General features: G+C 43.1%; 5 protein-coding genes across 6 annotated transcripts; 3 read left to right on the forward strand and 2 right to left on the reverse strand.

Moving 5' to 3' along the window:
- Window positions 1-5: 5 nt before the first annotated feature.
- On the forward strand, window positions 6-7,326 carry LOC108131814 (proton-coupled amino acid transporter-like protein pathetic). Of its 2 annotated transcripts, none has more exons than XM_017250885.3 (5): window positions 6-479; window positions 4,267-4,409; window positions 4,475-4,709; window positions 5,842-5,963; window positions 6,030-7,326. In XM_017250885.3, the coding sequence occupies exons 2-5, from the start codon at window positions 4,267-4,269 to the stop codon at window positions 6,988-6,990; spliced, it is 1,461 nt and encodes a 486-aa protein (XP_017106374.1). In that variant the 5' UTR covers window positions 6-479; the 3' UTR covers window positions 6,991-7,326. The 2 variants fall into 2 exon arrangements, with proteins under 2 accessions (XP_017106374.1, XP_070135341.1); XM_070279240.1 differs by lacking the exon at window positions 6-479 and adding an exon at window positions 2,949-3,096.
- A 43-nt stretch (window positions 7,327-7,369) lies between these two features.
- On the reverse strand, window positions 7,370-11,402 carry Iswi (Imitation SWI). Its single transcript, XM_017250732.3, has 7 exons — window positions 11,265-11,402; window positions 11,011-11,159; window positions 10,714-10,931; window positions 10,398-10,652; window positions 8,223-10,338; window positions 8,001-8,161; window positions 7,370-7,940 (listed from the first exon to the last, which is right to left on the reverse strand). Exons 2-7 carry the CDS (start codon window positions 11,056-11,058, stop codon window positions 7,655-7,657), a joined length of 3,084 nt encoding a protein of 1,027 aa, XP_017106221.1. The 5' UTR covers window positions 11,059-11,159; window positions 11,265-11,402; the 3' UTR covers window positions 7,370-7,654.
- A 105-nt stretch (window positions 11,403-11,507) lies between these two features.
- On the forward strand, window positions 11,508-12,227 carry LOC108131710 (uncharacterized). The gene has a single exon (XM_017250735.3). The coding sequence runs from the start codon at window positions 11,641-11,643 to the stop codon at window positions 11,914-11,916; it is 276 nt and encodes a 91-aa protein (XP_017106224.1). The 5' UTR covers window positions 11,508-11,640; the 3' UTR covers window positions 11,917-12,227.
- spt4 (Transcription elongation factor subunit spt4) lies at window positions 12,152-14,162 on the reverse strand. The gene is made up of 3 exons (XM_017250734.3): window positions 14,003-14,162; window positions 13,783-13,945; window positions 12,152-13,721 (listed from the first exon to the last, which is right to left on the reverse strand). Exons 1-3 carry the CDS (start codon window positions 14,069-14,071, stop codon window positions 13,603-13,605), a joined length of 351 nt encoding a protein of 116 aa, XP_017106223.2. The 5' UTR covers window positions 14,072-14,162; the 3' UTR covers window positions 12,152-13,602.
- Mvk (Mevalonate kinase) lies at window positions 12,318-13,490 on the forward strand. The gene has a single exon (XM_017250733.3). It carries the CDS (start codon window positions 12,318-12,320, stop codon window positions 13,488-13,490), a length of 1,173 nt encoding a protein of 390 aa, XP_017106222.2.
- Window positions 14,163-14,313: the final 151 nt, after the last annotated feature.

Below are 14,313 nucleotides of genomic sequence, written 5' to 3' on the forward strand. Positions count from 1 at the left end.
CTTAATATCAGTCACTAAGCGATCGTCAGACAGTTAACAACAAACCGTCAAGAGCAGTTGGCAAAAAAAAAATAAATAAATAAATAACCCTTGGCCAAAAACCGAATCAGCACAGATATCGCGCGCGCAAAGTTTCGAAATCCTCAAGCTACGGCTGCCAGTAAATTGAATAATTAAATAATAAACAAAAAAAAAAATTGGCCACCAAAGCATTACCAACAATTTGTGTTTTTTTGTGTTGATTGTTTCTGCAAATTCTTGCTTGCGAAATCCCAGCTGGCGTTTATAATCGCCCCATCAAGCATATCGCGGACGACCATTAACGCTATTGTGTGAAATCTAATAATTTTCGGTTGATCTTTAAGCGTCAATGTCGAGGGCAAACGATTGGATCAACCCATTAATATAATTTCTACACAATATAAATATTTGATAAAAAAAAATAAACTCCCACACGGACTAATTAAACCAGGCACAAGGTAATTATTGAAGCCACGAGCAAATTTTGATCAATTAGTTGTTTGTTCGGGTTGCCTAATTTATAAGTGCACTAATTATTTATAAATAATACCCCCACATCAAGTGAGTTATCAGATGAGCATGTGACATCATTTTCCCTTCGATACAATCTTTTAATAAATTAAAATAATTTAAACTAATCGGAGTTCTCAGGACTTCCCTTTCACCTGTCGTGACCCGGAATATAAGAAGATTCCCTCGTTTTTTTTTTGTTATGACTCTGATAAGAGCCAAATTGGATGCCATTAAAAGTTATTGACTCGGTTTTATCTTGGTTGCTACCTTACAGAAAACCACTACGGCAAGTGCAATAAACTTAATTCAGTTTCAGATTTCAGTTTCTCCAAAAATAAAACCATATAAACACACATCATAAAAGGCTCTTCCCCTTTCTACCTCCCACAAGGCTGTCAGTCAGTCGCCACTCAAAAGTTGGCATTATCACATTATTGTAATGAATGTTATTAACCGAAAATAAATAGCCCCGACAATGAGATAATCGCAAGTTCAATACTAAAACAAAAAACTGTCAATCTGGCCGATCAATTATGCGGCTCAGGTTCGACCGTTTTGCATATCGAAAGTCTGTGATAAGGTCGCCAAAATGCCGATTCCGACTCGAACCGATCCACCTTACAGACCCGGTACTGAGCTCCTTTGCCTGGCCCCATCCTCACCTTGCACTGGGAAAAAATATAGCGGGGTCCTAGTCCTATGGCAGATATCGGTGCTTCCTGCAACATCTACTAGTTTTTTTTTCTGTGTACAAATTGATGAATTGTCATATTGACAACCTGTCAGGGCGGTCAACGGGTTTTCTTTTTATTATTTGTTGCCTCTTTTGGCGGCACGTGAAGCGAACGCACAATCAAAACAAAAGCAAAAAATCCTATATGTTTAATGAAACAAAACAAAGCAAAACAAAACTGCAAATTGGTGGAAAAAAAAACAGGTAACCAAAAGCTGTTTCGGCTTTAATGGAATGCATTGACCCAAAAGTGATCCTACTTGAAATTCGACAGCGAAAAATCGCCAACCAATTAACGGTACTTAAGGCGCCGCTCAAGAATTGGCAGGGAAGCTAATTATTTTCGAATTAAAGAGAAATTCAAAAAAGGCTAAAAAGCCTGAAAAAAGCCACATTGAAAGTTGGTTTATGTAATTATTGGCAAGGCCAAACGGCTGGATTGCGATGAAAAAAATCAGGTCAGGGAATATTAAACGTAATGCCTTGTATCGCTCTGATAAGGCTAAACATTAAGATAAAATCAGACCTGAAAGATCATAAAATGTTAAGAAAAATGATCAAGAAGGACGAGGTAGTTAATTCAGGTCAATATCTTATGACCATTAAGAAGCCACACCCTCCGAAATGTGATCGTTTGACGTGATATTTTATTGATTTGCCTTCCAATAAAGATTTTACAAATTAGTATATAATTTATTAAACAAACATCAATATTGGAATCTGACGTATTTAGAGGAAACCCCTGAAAGTAAAAAAGAAATCCGGAAAGATATTATATGGTCATAACCGATTAGCATGTTCATGAGGCTCCTCTGATGACGTACGTCTATCAAAAGTTAATTAATTTGTAGATCAAATAATTAGTCATACAAACAAAAACTAATCAATGCCCAGAATGTCCCTACGATATGATTCAGTATCGAATTGGCCAGAGTAATAACTTAGAGACCCCCAGTAACATAAAAGCCCTAATTAAAAGCCGATCATAAAGATTTACCTCAGTCGATATATCGATTTTTACGCCCCCACAATAAAAGGCAATCGTACAAATTGGGTAAACAACATATACTGCCCGATTGTAAGATATTATTGGGAATTCAATGTCGTTCGGTTACGATTTACGGGCTTTATATAAGAAGTAAAGCCAGCCATCATTACTATTTGACCACTAATCTTATCGAGGCACCTGACACCAATAATAAATTCAGACGTTCCAGTTTGATTAGCCATGCGAATATATTTAATTTAATAAATCTATATTCTTCAATATGGATCTAAAGTTCTTAATGAACGTAATTACGAAATAGTAATTTATTAAATTGTTCTTAATGAGTACTATCTCATTGATCGTTTTGTGGCTCGTAGTTGGTAAATCACTTAAGTGGATGGGTTACTTTTATGGTTTTTTTCCCTTTTTTTGTGGGGATCGGATAGGTTCGGGTGGTTTTCGGAATCGGTTCGCTCGGAGAGCGATAAGGTTATCGGGGGAAGCATTTATAATTGATTTTAAAGGTAGCTTTGAGTATTTTATTATTATTAGTTGTGAATGTGGCATGCTGCGTGTATTTGTTGCTTATTGATTACCTTTCCCTGTCTTGCCTTAATTCGTTATCATTTTTGGACATGGCTATTTCGACGTTTTCCGACACTTTTCGGCGCCGTAGACCCCGTAAAGCCCGAACCCATTCTACCCACGCCCATTTGCAACCCCATTCGGTGGATCTATTGTTCAGTTGCTTTTGACCAGAGGAAGTGATCGGTCCTCCAACTCTTCCCTTGCTAAAGTCTTAATCTGTGTTCGTATTCGTGCGAGTTATTTTAAGCTAAATGTAAGTCACCATTATAGAAGGGTAATTTAAAAAAAAAATACAAAAATATATTCACAAATAGAAGTTTTCAAAACTAGAGAAATATTTCCCACAAGTTTCTATTTTTAAAGAATTCAAGTGCAACTGTTTTTCAAAAATTAGTAACAATTTTAATTACTCCACTTAAAGCTGGCCATAATCTTCATTAAGTAGAACTTAAGAGTATATACTTCAAAACTCTTTGAAAGATTTTGTGTGATTATTAAAGTGTGTCGAGGTTGAGGTAAACAAATAATGAATTGATCTACAATTTGCACCTTTGTTTTGGGAAAATTTCCCCTAGTTTCGAGACTAAATAAATGATCGATGGAAATTTTATTTAATCTTCTCTTATTTATATAATTTGTGCTAATTGTCAGAGACTGAATTCCCAATTTCTCTTCGATCTGGGCAATTGTATAAGTAATAGAATTTTAATTTCTGATCACAAGACCCATTTGATCTTTGATCCATTTGGTAATCTACCATGTGACCTCGTTATTCATGGTTTTTATTTGGCAGAAGCCGAAGAATTTCCCTGCCTTTGCCTCGAGTTTAATAATACATTCATAAATTTTAATAGGAGCAGGTCATATATATTTTATAATGCGATTACCCATAGGGATAATACGTTCGATCGACTTTTATGAAAGGAACAACTTTAAATACTGCCCAATTCAATGAATCAACCCCGATACGGGGAAAACTACCACTATATGGACCCTGATTTAGGGCCACCTTTATGGCCGCGAATTACAGGCGTTTTTAGGGGCCCATAGACTTTTATGAATGCAGTCCGATTGTTGTTTTTATTCGACCGACCCCACCTCCAGTTATGGCTTTGCTCGGCCTTATGGCCGATAACGATCGACCAGTCCAGTCAGTATCGGAAATCTCTTGGCCAGCCAATTCTAAACACTTAAACTTTCCAAAACGCCGATAAGATATGGCCAAAAGTAGTGGCTTGTGCCTAGCAACCCTCGAGCGGATTAACCCAAGCCTCAACTGGCCCGAAGCGAAAGTGAATCTCGTGCCGGTCTAAGTGGGATTCCTGTCCACCCACTGATAATAGCCCCATCGTGTGCGGTCGATCAATCATTCTTGTTGATTCCACATAATGACATTTGATCCTGATTTAACTTTTGCTTTCAGATGACAGATAACGCGGCATTTAGCAATGATGGGGAGAGATCCTATCCCCCGGCGTCAAACATAGGAGTGTCTTCGGAGTCCCTCGGCGAAAAACCTCCATCGTATGCGTCGGCGGTGCCACCTCTGGGAGATTTTAACTCCAAGTAAGTATATCATGGGTTTATGTTTTAAAATGTGATTCTAATTAATTGTTACTTTCTTCTTATAGATCGAATTTGACAGAGAAGAACCAGCTGTCGCTTTCGGAGGATCCCTATAATCCCTTCGAGCACCGTGATCCCAATGGGGCGAGTTCTGGAGGCGCCTTGGCGCATTTGCTCAAAAGTTCCCTGGGAACTGGTATCCTGGCCATGCCCATGGCTTTCCACAATGCTGGTCTGGTCTTTGGTATGGTCATGACGCTGATCGTCGGCTTCCTTTGCACCCACTGCGTACACATTTTGGTAAGATTTTAGCACCCAATCTTTAAATGTTGACTCAAGCAATTATGACAAAGCCAGACATTTAGACAGACAGTGGACAGACCAGGTGAGCCGATGAGTACACATATTTTCTTGGAGCTGTCGTTAAGTAGTTCAAGGCGCCAAAGTTTTGATGGGCAATACCAGTCCACGTTGTCAGATAACACCTGCAATTATTGCACGCGTCTAACACAACAGTCCTTTCTTCTTATCGGCAGAGGGGGAGATACACAATATGCGATTGTTTCGGTTTTATTGACTTTTATGGTCAAGCATTTCCGATGATCGAAAATACTTCTAAAGCGTAATTTCCTGGAATTTCTCAGTCAAGAGTCTAGACTCTATTTCTTGCCAAAACATTTAATAAATCCTAATACTTTATTAAGAAAGTCCAGTCATTGGCGATCAACTATCGGTCATATATATTAAATATGGGATCATACATTATAAAACACTCGAGCAGATTTATAACGTCCCAAAATTGTTGACAGTCATTCCGCACTTTAGCCGAGCGCCTTCTCAAGTGATTAGAAAATAGATTTACAATGATAGTAGCTCTACATAAACCAGCAGTAAATATTTCAAATTTACTAACTGGATTGAAATAATTAAATAATCCAAGTTCCGCATCTGATAATCCAGAGTGCCATTCAAAAAGATTAATTTATGGACTCTTCTAATCCTTGATGTTTAACAAACACTGTTAACCCGAGCACCTATTATATAATTAGATATAGAAAGAGTTGCATAACTCATCCAAGACCCCTTCAAAATGTGGAAAATCCATGGGGAGCACATTATAGCCCACTGAAAAGGCTATATCTTTGTCAATATCCATCCGATTCTTGAGCGGATTACCTTAAACTATTTGTCGATCGATTTACTTTCAATTTACTTTGCATCATAATCTAAGAACAAAATATTTTTTAAATTTTTTTGTTAAATTTTCTGGATAGACCCCTTCAAAATGTGGAAAATCCATGGGGAGCATGTTGTGGCCTACTGAAAAGGCTATATCCTTGTCAATATCCATCCGAATCTTGAGCGGAATACCTTAAACGATTTGTGGATCGATTCTCCACCAATTTAATAACCAATATCACTTATTTTTCAGGTAAACACTTCCCACAACATTTGTCGGGATGCCAAGGTAACATCTCTGGGATTCGCCGAGACGGCAGAGAAGGTATTTGAGTACGGACCCAAGGGAATGAGACGCTTTGCGAACTTTGCGAAGTAAGATTGAGATCAAATCTATATCTTTTGATGGAAGTTAACCGGAATTCCTTCTCCTTATCACAGGCAGTTCGTTGACATCGGATTGATGGCCACCTACTATGCAGCGGGGTGTGTGTACATCGTGTTCATTGCTACATCCTTCCACGATGTGGTCAACTACTACACCGACCTGAACTGGGACGTGCGCATCTACATTGCCCTAACGGTGATTCCTTGCCTGCTGATCGGTCAGATCCGGGAACTGAAATGGCTGGTGCCCTTCTCGATGATGGCCAACATCTTCATCGTCATTACCTTTGCCATCGTCCTGTACTACATGTTCGATGAGACCCTGGTGTACTCCGACAAGCCACTGATTGCCAAGGCCTCCAGCATCCCGCTCTTCTTCGCCACCGTCATCTTCGCTATGGAGGGTATTGGTGTAGTCATGCCTGTGGAGAACTCGATGAAGAAGCCCCAGCAATTCCTCGGATGTCCGGGAGTCCTCAACACCGCCATGATCACTGTGGTGCTACTATACGCCGTTATCGGATTCTTCGGCTACGTGAGATTCGGCGATGCTGTCAAGGGCAGCATCACATTGAATCTTCCAGAGGGTGCCTGGCTGGGAGACACCGCCAAGCTTCTGATGGCTGTTGCCATTCTTTTCACTTTCGGCTTGCAGTTCTATGTGCCCAACACGATCCTTTGGCAGAAGATTAACCACAAGTTCAACCCGGAGAAGCACAACATAACCCAGATCCTATTGCGTTCAGGCATTATCCTGCTGAGTGGCGGTGTGGCGGCAGCCATCCCCAATCTGGAACCCTTCATCAGTCTGGTGGGTGCGGTCTTCTTCTCGCTGCTGGGAATCTTTGTGCCCAGCTTTGTGGAGACCGTGTATCTGTGGCCCGACCGTCTGGGAGTCTGCAAATGGAAGCTGACCAAGAACATCTTCCTGGGCGTGTTCTCCATCCTGGCCCTGGTTGCTGGCGCCGTGTCCAGCATAAACGAGATCATCGAACTATACAGCGGCGATGATTAAGTCATGTTATCAAAAACCACTTCCCACCCAACCAGACATGTAGTATTACTCGAGATGCAGGTAGCTTTCCCAGGCGAAAGCGTTCGCGAGTTTCAGTTCAAAAAGCAGGTAAAGGCAAAGCCCACATCCACACCAAGTACCCTGACCTACGGCCGTGTTGAACATGGCCTAATGGCCCCCGGAGTCGCCAATATTTCGGAGCCGTTGACTGCATGAACAAGATGATATTAATGGTTAAGTGCCTTGTTACACAAAGTAAGATGAAATTTATAGAATTTAAAAATGTTATTACCTTAAGTTTGCACCGAAAAACTATTAAAAGAAATCCATATACAATCCTTGTTGTTTTCTTTCGGGTCCAATACAAAAACAAGCCAAATACTGTGTTGCAATACATAAATATAATAGTTAAGAACTTAAGCAAAAAATACAATTAAGTGGAATAGAATTACAGCGGCACGCAATATTATAAAATAATTATGTGTGTTTGTTTAAGATCGCTAGGGATTATTATAAAGATAGAGAGATGGATTCGCATTCGCTTCCGATGTGAACTATCAACTACGTCGAGTGAAATATGTTTAAGTAATCGCTTGTCTTAACTATGTAACTGCCTAATGCTGATTGAAGAGCCAAAACTCAATGGGTGTCAGTGTTCCCCACTCTACTTCTTCTTCTTCTTTGAGTTGGAACTGGTGGCCACCACTTCGCTCTTGCGCTTCTGGCTGGCCTTGGGCTGAGGAGCAGGTGCTGGAGTATTTGAGCTTCCGCTTCCACTGCCCGCGGATACACTGCCTTTAGGAGCCTTCTTCTTTTTCTCAGCGCGCTCCTTCTCCTCCAGTTCGATGTTTTCGCGCTCGATCAGAGTGATCAGAGTGTTGCAACGGCGTTGAAGCTCCAGGGCGGTGCGGGATTTAATGAACCAATCAAAAAGGAATTGGGGCGATGCTCTATCAAATACAAAAATTAATTGAAGAGTAAGGCAATTTAGAATAATCACTCTTTCTTACCGGATGGCAGCTCTCAGTTCCTCGTAGACGTTCTCCTTGTCAAAGCCCAGCTTGTGTAGCATGCAAACCAGAAAACGATCCTCGATTTCTGTGTAGTTCTTGCCCTTATTGTTGCCGTATTGCAAGCGCAGCTGATGGAAGGGAGCTCGATACCGTGACATCTGAAAAATATACCAAAAAAATGAATACATTTTCATACATAAACTTGGAATACCATCCCACCTTTTGGTCCAATGCCTTTTTTATGGAAAGTCGTCGCTGGATCTTGCCCTCTCCCCTTTCAATTTGTCCCATGATGCGCTCAATGTCCTGCAATTCAGTACAGCGCTCCCAGAACACGGCATTGTACTCAATAACCTCCTCGGGTGTCTTGCCCTCCACGTCCTTGGCAATGTTGTCAATATCATCGCGGCCATACTTCTCATTGGCCTTTATAAATTGGTTAAAGTCACGTTTTGTCCATGCAGTAAAACCTTGAGATAGCAGGTTCTCCTTCTCTAGGATCTCGTCCTCGCTTAGCGGTTCGGCCTCGTCGATCTTTCGTTGCTCCTCGCGCTGCACCTTGGTGGCTTCAGAACCCAATTCCGGATTTTTGGGCACTTTGTAACCGACAGTCTTGCGGAAGTAGTAGATCTCCTGGTCGAGCAGCTCGAACAGACGCGGCGGGAAGAACTGGAAGTCCTGGACGATGGGCTGTTTGGGTGGCCGGGGAGCCTTCGGTGCTTTTGGCTCGGATACGCGTAGTGCCTCTCGGAAGTAAGCATCCACAGCGTAGTTGGCCTTGCGCTCTCGCTTCGGTGGCTCGATCCAATTGCCCAGGGCATTCATTTTCTGCTTCTCCCGCCAATCCTCGCCCTCGAACTGGTAAACTGAGGAGGTACCTGCCTCTCCATTTGTGTCCATGGTGAAGGTACGCAAGGAGCTCTCGCCTAGGCTATCCAATTGAGCCTTTTGTTCGTTCGTCTTGGCTTCACCGCGCTCCAGGATCACATCGATGTCCTCGTCAGTAATGTCTGTGTCCTTCGAGCTGAAGACTTGATTGGCTCCAAAACGAATGATGTTCAGCATTTCATCTTTGTTCAGTTGGTTGGAGCGGTTGTCGACCAACCGACCGCCCTGGATGACCATCTTGTCAAGACGCAGCTTCACCTCAGCTCGCTCCACAATCTTCTCCTCCACCGTGCTCTCGGTGATGAGGCGGAAAACGCGAACCTGCTTCTTTTGTCCGATACGATGAGCACGATCCATGGCCTGTAAATCCATCTGGGGATTCCAGTCCGAATCGTAAATGATGACCACGTCGGCGGTGGCCAAGTTAATACCCAATCCACCAGCTCGAGTGGACAACATGAAGATGAACTTTGCGCTATTGTCCATATTGTACTCCTGGATCTGACGGTTACGATCCTCGTGTGGGGTCTGACCGTCCAGGCGACAGTAGTTATAGCCACGCCAGTGACAGTAATCCTCCAAAATGTCCAACATGCGCGTCATCTGCGAGAAAATAAGCACACGAGAACCCTGCTCCTGCAGCTTGGGCAGAAGCTTGTCAAGAATGGCCATCTTGCCAGAGTTGTAGATCAAATGTGTGTCGGTGGTGTATGGTGGTCCTGGCTCAGCACCATCGAACAGATAGGGGTGATTGGTACACTTTCGCAGCTGCATGAGGATGTTCTGCAATCGCATTTTCTCCACCTTTCCTGCTCCGTTAACAATATCAATATCCTTGAGCAGTACCTTGGTATACCAGTCACGCTGCATCTTCGAAAGACCCACAAATATTTTCATTTCCTTTTTGGGTTTTAGTCGCTTCTCCACCTCGGCCTTAAGACGACGCAGCAAGAAAGGCTTCAAGACAGCATGAAGTCGCGTGATTAGCGCATCGTCTCCCAAGCAAGTGTTGGTGTTGAACCACTCATCGAAATCTTCCGAAGAGTTGAAAACATCGGGCAAGAGGAAATTGAGCAGAGCCCACAGCTCGTGGAGATTGTTCTGCAGCGGCGTGCCCGTGATGAGCAGACGGTTGGCGGTCTTGAACTCTCGCAGAATCTCAGACAGCTTGGACTTCTCGTTTTTGATACGATGGGCCTCGTCAATAACCAAATACCGCCAGTTGAACTTCTTAAACACCGACTTCTCTCGGATACACATCTCGTACGAAGTGACACACACATCCCATTCGCCGGGCATCAACACGTCGCGGATGAAGGTGTTACGGGCCTCTTGATCACCGATCAGGCAGACGGCCCTAAGCGAAGGGCACCATTTTTTGAACTCGTTCACCCAGTTCTGTAGAGTAGACTTGGGCACTATGACGATGTGTGGACCTGCTTGGTTTCTGTAAAAGAGAATTTCAAATATAACATACCATCCTTTCTAAACTGCAATCGGACTTACTTGAAATGCTTCAGGTATCCCAGCAGGGAAATAGTTTGTAAGGTCTTTCCCAGACCCATTTCGTCGGCCAAAATACCATTAATGCCATTTTCATATAGCGAAATCATCCAATTAAGACCACGGATCTGATAGTCACGCATTTCACCCGACTTAATGTAGGTGGGCGAAGCATCAAAGCGGAAAATCTCTTTGGTCGCAGAGTCCTCCGCGAGCAGCTCCTCATCTTCTTCCTGTTCCGTCTTGCGGTGACGATGGCTAGTTAGAAAATAAATAAAATTAATAATGGAATTGCAAGGATCAATATTTCGGGACTTACTCAGCAATATCCTTTTCCTTATCCTTGTCTTTGTTCTTCTTCGGCCTGCCTTTGGGCTTTGTCGGGCTCTTGGTGCTGTTGGTCATAAAATGTGTAAAGATCTCAGTCTGCTTGAGCAAGAAATCGAAGCGTCTGCTGCGATCTGCCTCTATTTTATTGTCGAACTCCGCCTCCTTCTCGCCCGAAGAACTGGTGGCCGCATCTGAGGTTGTCTCATTCTGTCAAAAGACGCCATGGAAAATCATGTATCTCGTTTGGTTTGGAAATATGATTTATTATAGGGTTGTTTACACTTACCGAGTTCTCCTCAGTGGCCTCCACAGCAGCGGCGTCTGTTTTGGACATTTTTGCAATGCCGGCGTCTTCTTCTTAAAACAATTAACTTTTTCGTAAAATACACGCCTGCCGAATTCGCCTTTGGGTTTTGTTGCCTCGGTCTGTGCGAACTGAAATTTGAAAACTCCAACAATTAGGCACTCTTTCCTGGCATTAATTGCATTCAAAATGGAAATAGTCAAGATATCTTTCGATTAAAAACAGTAAATAATTACCTGGAATCTTCTTTTTAATGAATGGTGGGAAAACTGCGCGTGCTATCGGCATAAGCGATTAATGCGTGAAGTTGGCCGCAGTACTTTTGGTGGCGGGAAAGCAGCTGTGGTTATCGAAACTTTAAATATGGCAGACTCGATTTTACCAACATAACTCATTAAAACCCACATTTAATAAAACAAAAAATGTTAAAACAAAAAATAAAGTAGGCTTATGCATTAACATTTATGATTTTATCTCAATAATTTCGATAAAAACATTTCGAATGGTGTGACCAGCTGATAAAACCGATTTCATCGAAAAATTTCAACAAATCGATATTTCCAGCAGCCACACTATCAAGCACGCCTGTTTTTCAAATATATTTTTTTCAAAATGAGTAAATTTAACGCAATGGATTTGGTGCACAAGCTGAAGGAAGAACTAAATACGCAATACGTGAATGTAGATGACGATTCCGACGGCTGTGGGGCTAAATTCAGTGCAACCATCGTATCGGAGGTGTTCGTTGGAAAAACTCTGCTCGAGAAACACCGATTAGTCAACAAAGCGCTGGCCGAGGAATTGAAAGAAATTCACGCGTTTTCGCAAAAAACCTACACACCCGAAGAGTGGGAGAAAGTTAAGCCCAAGGAGGAACCAAAAGAATAGTAACAACAACATCGAAACACAGCACCAAGACTACAACGAAAGCAACGGCCAAACAACACCATCCGTGAGCCGTAACCTGTTGTCGTTTATTGGTAGTTGAGAGATTTCTTGCTTGAAGAAACCAGCCGCGAACCGAAAAACCGAAAACATTCAGTCACACAAAGAAAGTGAAAGGGAAAGCACAATACACACTAGGAGGCACCGCATCTCGGGAGTTAGCAAATACAATACGCAAATTAAGCGCTAAATGCATACGTTACATAAAAAAAAAATAACAATAAAAGTTTAAGTACTTGAGGTCGAAAACCAAACCGCTTTTTGTGCTCTCCACGCATTACAATTTCAAATTACTGATAAACCGATAAAGCCACCCCAGCTAGCAACTCAGACAATAGAACGAAATGCTCAAGTTCCAGGTCCACTCTCCGGGCAAGGTCATCCTGCATGGCGAGCACGCTGTTGTGTACCATCGTCCGGCCCTCGCCGCCGTCGTGGGACTAGGCACTAAGCTAAGATTCCACCAACAAGAGGGCAGTCAGGTGGCCAGCTTTCAGTTGGACGCGCTTAACTGCACACTGGAGATCCAGTTGCCAGAGTTCAATGCCTTTCTCGCGGACTTCCGCAGCAAATATCCGGCCGACAGTACTGCCAAGTTACTGGAGGCGGTCAGAGCAGAGGTGGCCAAACAGTTGGAGCGATCGGCGGGCAACTCTACGAAGCCACACACCCAGCGAGCGTTCGTCTCCATCTACTACTTGCTGGCGGGCGCTGTACTCTCTTCGCCCAAAGATGCAAAGTTGACGCTTCAAACCGGTTTCCAGGTGCAGGTAGACAGCGAGTTGAATGTGGGCGCCGGTCTGGGTAGTTCGGCTTCGTTTGGAGCCGCCCTCGCAACGGCTTTTCTAATTTTGGCCGGTCACTTTGATCGCGACAGCTACTTGCAGGAGGAGAACCAGGCCTTGATATCCACCTGGGCTTACGAATCGGAAAGGGTCAACCACGGAACCCCCTCAGGCCTAGATAACACAGTGTGCACCTATGGAGGTATGCTGCGATATGTAAAAGGTCAGGGCTTCCAGTCCCTTCGCATTCAGAAGCCACTTAACATACTTTTGGTGGACAGTCGCGTCAGCCGCAGCACCGCGGATATTGTGGCCAAAGTGCGCCACCTTGCCGAGGGCTTCCCACAGCTCATAGAGGCCATCTGGCAGGCTTGTGAGGAGCTAGTCACAGCGGCAGTACCTCTCTACGAAAGCTTTGGAAACGCTCAGGACGACAGTGCCAAGTTTGAGAAGCTGGAGCGCCTCTTCCAGATCAACAATGATCTTCTAAAGGCCATTGGCGTTTCGCACCCCAAACTGGAGCAGATATTCACCATTGCTTTTAAGCGGGGCTTCTTCTCGAAGCTAACTGGCGCCGGCGCCGGTGGCTATGTGATCGTGCTTCTGCCAGAGAACTATGAGTGCAATGAGGTGTACTGGAAGCTCAAGGAAGAACTAGAATCAGCCGGCTTCGGGGTCCATGTAACAACGGCTGGTGGCGAGGGGTTGCGTGTTAGCCCGCTGGACGACTGATGCAGCATTTACTCCACTCTCGTTTTGTATTGCTATTGTATGTATTTGTGGTTTTGTTATAACTTAAAAATAAAGATCTACATGTATTTTGTACGAAAAAACTTCTATTTCATTAGCGCTGGCTTCGGTCGCGAGTTTTGTAGACAATGCCGCGGTTTTTCATTTCCCGCATAGTAGATTGCGGCAAGGTGCCGGATACGGAGATAGCATAGATACCTCGATGAAAACGAGCTGGAAAGGATAACCCACGTTATTATTGAATTCCACCTAGGGGGCTTTACTATATTCTTACTTAACCGTTGCCATTTGGCCACCCAGGAGTCGGTGGGTGTGGTAAGGGCAACAATTCCGTCAAAGTTGTTACTAGTGTGATCGTAAACGTTGTCCTTGTTGTTCTTCATCCGCAGAAATTCCTCGCAGTTTTCACAGCCATCTGTCTCAAATTGATCAAAACTCTGAAGGAACCCGGTGTCGTTAAAAGGCTCATGAACAAGTAGACAATAATAACACACCTTAACCAGTGAACAAACTAGGCAGGCACGCAGACCCCTAAGATCCTTGGGTATCGCGTCAAAGGACATTGTTATAGCTAATTTGTACAATAAAAACAATTTAGAAAAAATGTGTGAATTCCAAGCCACAAACACAGAAATCGAAAGACGCTGTTTCACCTCTAATGGCTATCGATAACTTTTAACAGGCGACAAATTTTTCAAAAGTGTTTTAAGATATAACGGTTATGGTAACGTAGTACTTTAAAGTTTAAACTTTAAAAATATTCTAATTAAAATCTGTAGGCATTCTGATAATGAATAAATGGTTC

Source organism: Drosophila bipectinata, chromosome 2R, assembly GCF_030179905.1.
Source record: "Drosophila bipectinata strain 14024-0381.07 chromosome 2R, DbipHiC1v2, whole genome shotgun sequence".
NCBI lineage: Eukaryota > Metazoa > Arthropoda > Insecta > Diptera > Drosophilidae > Drosophila > Drosophila bipectinata.